At 40.6% G+C, this 5,606-nt stretch overlaps 1 protein-coding gene across 2 annotated transcripts in view; it reads right to left on the bottom strand.

Annotated features, from left to right (window-relative positions):
- LOC122561787 (interferon regulatory factor 6-like) overlaps positions 1-5,606 on the bottom strand; it is a 48,876-nt gene that overhangs the window by 12,826 nt on the left and 30,444 nt on the right. For both annotated transcript variants that reach the window (XM_043713949.1, XM_043713947.1), the window contains 2 exons: positions 3,433-3,639; positions 365-569 (listed from right to left, as the gene is read on the bottom strand). In XM_043713949.1, coding sequence (XP_043569884.1) covers positions 365-569; positions 3,433-3,609 — 382 coding nt within the window. In that variant the 5' untranslated portion in view covers positions 3,610-3,639. The remainder of the gene's footprint in view (positions 1-364; positions 570-3,432; positions 3,640-5,606) is intronic.

Below are 5,606 nucleotides of genomic sequence, written 5' to 3'. Positions count from 1 at the left end.
CTTGGGAGCAGATGCGGCGGAGGTGAAGGAATTGGGAATATGGGATGGCGTTTTTACAGGGGCCAGGGTGGGAGGAGGTGTAGTCTAGGTAGCTGTGGGAGTCGGTCGGTTTATAGTAAATGTCCGTGTTGAGTCGGTCGCCCAAGATAGAAATGGAGAGGTCTAGGAAGGGGAGGGAGGAGTCTGAGATGGTCCAGGTAAATTTGAGGTCGGGGTGGAAGGTGTTAGTAAAGTGGACTTATATATATATACGATGCAAATGAGTTTCACGTTTGCCTTAAGTTTCAGGGCAGAATAAAGCAAAAAGGGAAATAAGAGGGAAGAAAGACCTGAGAGGGATTCAAAGAAATTCTGCAGCTTGTACCTGGAGTGCCGTTTCCTCCGTTGGACTGCTGTAGGTCACATACTTGGTAGATCTTATATGGCTGCATGGGGGTCTCCTTAGTGCCATCATAAATCAGTTTAAACTCCCTGCTCTTGTTGAGGGCACAGCGGAGGTTTGCTTTCCATTTGGCAGGGTCTGGCCCATCAACACCTTGATGGTATTTGCCCGTCTCCACTGCCCAAGCCTAGTTTTGGAAAGAACATGACGACAAATCAAATATAAAACAAATAGAACTACAGCTGACAGCAGGTTGTGTGCTAAAACTCTTGTCTCCAAACTTCTCCAGAACATTTCTCTTTGATCAAACTTTTAGCCACTCTGTTAAAGTCTCCTTCTTTAGTTCAATATCTATTATGTTTCCATTAAGCAAATTATGATGTTATACCACTTTATTGGCACTATATAAACCCACATTGTTGCTTTGCGTCAGAAGGTTACGTATTCAAGTCCCTCTCCAGACATTTTGGCACCTATTTTATGCTGATTCTCAAATGCAGTGCTGAGGGAGTGCTATATTATCAGAAGGGTCATCTGTTGTATCAAGTAATGATTCTAAAAACATTAATGTTGAAAATAGCATTGGACTCCACCCAGTCTGATAGTGTTATACAATCTTGGGTATAAAATCAAGGAGTCCAACTCCAGATCCCAATGGTGCTAGATGTGTCTTCTCTGGCTCTTGATAGTCTTTGTAATATGTCTACCTGGCAATGTAAATTGTAGCTATTGTTACCATGCAATAAACTACAAATTATTGTTACAACAATTACGTCTTCTCGTTAAGATTCACAGGTGGTTCATCCTCTACCACTGTTAATCAAACAGGCCTCTAAATTCAGTATAGAATCATAGAATCCCTACAATGTGGAATCAGAGCATTTAGCCCATCTAGTCCACACCGACACTCTGAAGAGCTTCCCACCCAGACCCATTCCCCCTAACCAACTCTTTAACCCTGCATTTCTCATTTCAGACCCACCTAGCTTGCACATCCCTGGCCCTGTTATAGGAAGGATATTATTAAGCTGCAGGTCATTCAGAAGAAATTTACCAGGACGTTGCCAGGATTGGAGGGTTGAGTTATAAAGAGAGGCTGGATAGGCTGAGACTTTTTTCACTGGAGCGTAGGAAGTGAGAGGTGACCTTTTAGAGGTTTGTAAATTTAGGACGCATACACATAAGGTGAATGGCAGGTGTCTTTTCTCTAGGGTGTGGGATTTCAAGTTGGGGCATATTTTTAAGGTGAGAGGAGAAAGATTTAAAAAGATGTGGGTGGGTCGTGTATGGAATGAACTTCCAGAGGAAGTGGTGGATGCTGCTACAGTTACAACATTTAATTAGGAAGAATGCCTATTCTTCTGCCTTGGGACCCTCCAACATATGGCATCAATGTCGATTTTGCCAGTTTCCTCATCTCCCCTCCCCCCCACCTATCCCAGATCCAGCCCTCCAACTCGGCACCACCCTTTTGAGCTGTCCTACCTGTCCATCTTCTTTCCCACCTATCTGCACCATCCTCCACTCCAACCTACCTAACTGCCTACATTCCTGATGAAGGGCTTATGCCTGAAATGTTGATTCTCCTGTTCCTTGGATGCTGCCTGACCTATTGTGCTTTTCCAGCACCATAGTTTGATTCATTATACGTCTGGACAGGTTGATTAAAAATAATTGGAAAGGAACAACCCGTAGGGGCTGGATACATCAGCCTGGTAATGATATTATGATTGAATTTTGATAAATTTTTGTGCTAAGTTTCTGTTGATCTTGCAACCTTTTTGTTACAGTCCCACCTAAAGCTGCCTAAAATCCTATTGTTCACTTAAAAACACAGTAGAACAGTGAATTGGTGGCATTCCACCTTAACCACTGGCTACCAGTGATTGGTTCTACAGACATAAAACATCACCTTTCAGATGAGGTGTTAAACATCCTGCCTGCTCTCTCAGGAAGGTGTAAGAAAGCCCACAGCTCCATTAATTATCCCTGTTGTCCTGGTCAATATTTATTCATCAACTAACGATACTACCTAAACTGATGATGTAGTTACTGACATTGTGTTTGTGGGAGCTTACTTTGTGCTATTTGGCTGCTATTTTTCCTAATTTTCAAAAATGTCAACACTTCAAAACCAGCCCTTGACTGTAAAGCACATTCCTGATGAAGGGCTTATGCCTGAAACATCAACTCTCCTGCTCCTCGGATGCTGCCTAACCTGCTGTGTTTTTCCAGCATCACCGTTTCCACCTGTAAAGCACTTTGGGAATCAAGATTGTGAAATGCAATGTCTTTATTACTTCCTTTACACATATATAAAACACTGCTAATGTAGCTCTAAAATGTTTCACAAGTTCGGTATGGTATGAACACTGCTGATGTAGTTCCTCAGTTCTGAGGAAGGGTCACTCAACCAGAAACATTAGTTCTGATTTCTCTCCACAGATGCTGCCAGATCTGCTCAGCTTTCTCAACAAATTTCTGTTTTTGTTTGTGGTATGAAAAGAATTGGGAAAACAAGAATTGTTAAGGGGAAGTGAGGGATGTTTACAGATGAGTTCACAGAGGTTGTTCCAGTTTGGAAGAAAAGTTTTAGTACTTCTTACCTCTATGATTTTTTAAATAACTGTTCTTTTGGTTATGTGCAAAGATGTTATTGTCTGTGTTAAACATCTTGCTGAAAATCCTTAACAGCAGTGCATATACCTACAGAACACACAAAAGCAGTAATGGTTTCCCTGCCTATGGGTCAGAAGTAACAGCTTCAAGTGCCAGGATGTGTTAGCCACGGAGCTGTGTCATAACATGTCCAAACAGGTTAATTTAATATTTTTTTAACCACATGCCACTGATTGCAGTGGTTCAAGACAGCTCTCCACCATCTTTTCCAGGACAATGGGTATGGAATAAGCATAACATTCTATCTCCTGATTTCATGCCCAGTGAGTTATCTCCAAATTACTCTACCCCCAAGTATTTCCATTGAATAGATGGAAGAAGCAGAACAATTTACAGCAAAATTGTTCAGCACAAAGCAAACAAGAAGCTACCTTGAAAATTGTGTTTTCATCATCCTGGGTGGGGATGTGTCTGGTAGCATGCCGCCAAGGGATCTGAAAATGCTTCCGTTGGTCATCCAGCCACTGAAGCCCTGGATATTGCCCACTATCCACCTGTGCCAAAAGCCATGGTTTCAAACGAATTCTCCGTGGTTGCATTGCCATCATTGTAAAGTCCTTGGAATGTCTGACCTGAAACTAATGAAGACAATGACATAGTACTACTTAAATATTTACAACAACAACCACTTACATTTATAGCATGCCTTTAATCAATGTTTTCCCCAAGATTTTTGTTCGTGTGCAGGCTATTTATTACTGGTGTGGGTGCACACTTCCACAACCGATAAGAATTACTTTTAACACAGTAAAACATCCTCAGCGATTCTCAGGACTATACTCAAAAAACAATTGTGACACTGAATCATATAAGTAGATGTTAGGACAGTTTACAAAAGCCTTGTCGAAGTGGTGGGTTTTAATTTTAAATTATTTAGGGAAATTTTCCAGAGCTTAGGGCTGAGGCCACTGAAGGTATGTCTGCCAATAGTGGACCAAATGAAGTTGGGAGTGTGCATAAAAACAGGATTAAAGGAATTTAGCAATCTTGGTTGGATGAAGGATTGGAAATCAGACTTTCTGCTTGAAACCCTTTTTCTTTTTGAATACAGAACAAATTTCTAAAAGGAAGTAACAACTTCCTATGGAATAATTCAGTTAAACTAAAAATGAAAATATTATTTACCCAGAAGCAACTTCCTCATGACAAATCAGCTAACTTTGGAAGGCCCTTCAATCCCAAGTTGATAATAACAAAACCCGTCAATAAACACTTATCTTGAATAATCTTTTTGAATCAAATTTCCATTTTTGCTTCACACCAAGAGAATTAATTCACACTTCTCTTTTTCTAAAAAACAAAACTGGTATTTTCAGTTTAGAACTCTATGTTGTCATATCCCTTTAATCCCCTTTCATTCAAAATCGTATCTTTCTCTGGTCTTGCATATTAATATGGTCTCTGTTTCAATCATTAGCCTTCAGATTCTCCCTATTTTGTCTGCTGTAGCTCCTCTTAATATGTATGTTTCCTCTTTCAAGATTCCTCAATCAGTGGGAACAGTCCATTTCTACCTACCCTATCACACAATCGTTCATAATTTTAAACACCTTCATTAATTTATCCCCTAAACTTTTTATTCAAACAGAACCAGTATTGCTTGTCCAGATCTGACCTTGGTATTTGTATAATTGTATTATTCCAGGCAGCATACGCATGAGATAAAACAAATATTCTACAGGTCTGACAGTACTTATGGGAAAGAGCCCAGAGTATTTCAGTATGTTCTGTTTTTATTTCAGATTTCCAGCATCTGCAATATTTTATTTTGGCATATTTATGTAGATATAAGCTATGCCATAGTTGGATGCATCTTTGAATCAAGAGTTGTGGTTTCAAGTCTCACGCCAGGACTTTAGCACAAAAGCCAAGGTTGTTACTCCAGTGCACCACTGAAGAACAGCTGCTCTTATTGCACAACACATAAAACTGAAGCCCTTTCTGTCACATCGGGTGAATATAGAAAGTCCCATTGGTCTATTTTGAAGAGCAGGGGGGTATATCTGTGATTTCTTGACCAACACTTATTTCTCAACAAACATTTTAAAATATAACTATCCCATTGCATTTATGGGAGCTTGCTGTGTGCAAATTTGCTGCCACCTTTCTTAAATACAACAGTGACTGCACTTCAAAAAGTATGCTATTGACTGAAACGATGCTGGGATGTCGATATCATGGAAGGAACTATATAAATACATTTCTTTCCTTTGTTTTCACGTGGAGTCCAAAAACGTACCCCAGTACTACAGTTATAGCATACTAAAGTTTTATAAGTACACATGTTTGGGCTTTCATATTCTACTAGGAGAAAGTGAGGACTGCAGATGCTGGAGATCAGAGCTGAAAAATGTGTTGCTGGAAAAGCGCAGCAGGTCAGGCAGCATCCAAGGAGCAGGAGAATCGACGTTTCGGGCATGAGCCCTTCTTCAGGAATGAGGAGAGTGTGTCCAGCAGGCTAAGATAAAAGGGAGGGAGGAGGGACTTGGGGGAGGGGCGTTGGAAATGCAATAGGTGGAAGGAGGTTAAGGTGAGGGTGATAGGC

The sequence above is a fragment of the Chiloscyllium plagiosum genome, chromosome 23 (genome assembly GCF_004010195.1).
Source record: "Chiloscyllium plagiosum isolate BGI_BamShark_2017 chromosome 23, ASM401019v2, whole genome shotgun sequence".
In the NCBI taxonomy this organism is placed as follows: Eukaryota; Metazoa; Chordata; class Chondrichthyes; order Orectolobiformes; family Hemiscylliidae; genus Chiloscyllium; species Chiloscyllium plagiosum.
This window is presented reverse-complemented; position numbering and strand designations above follow the sequence as displayed.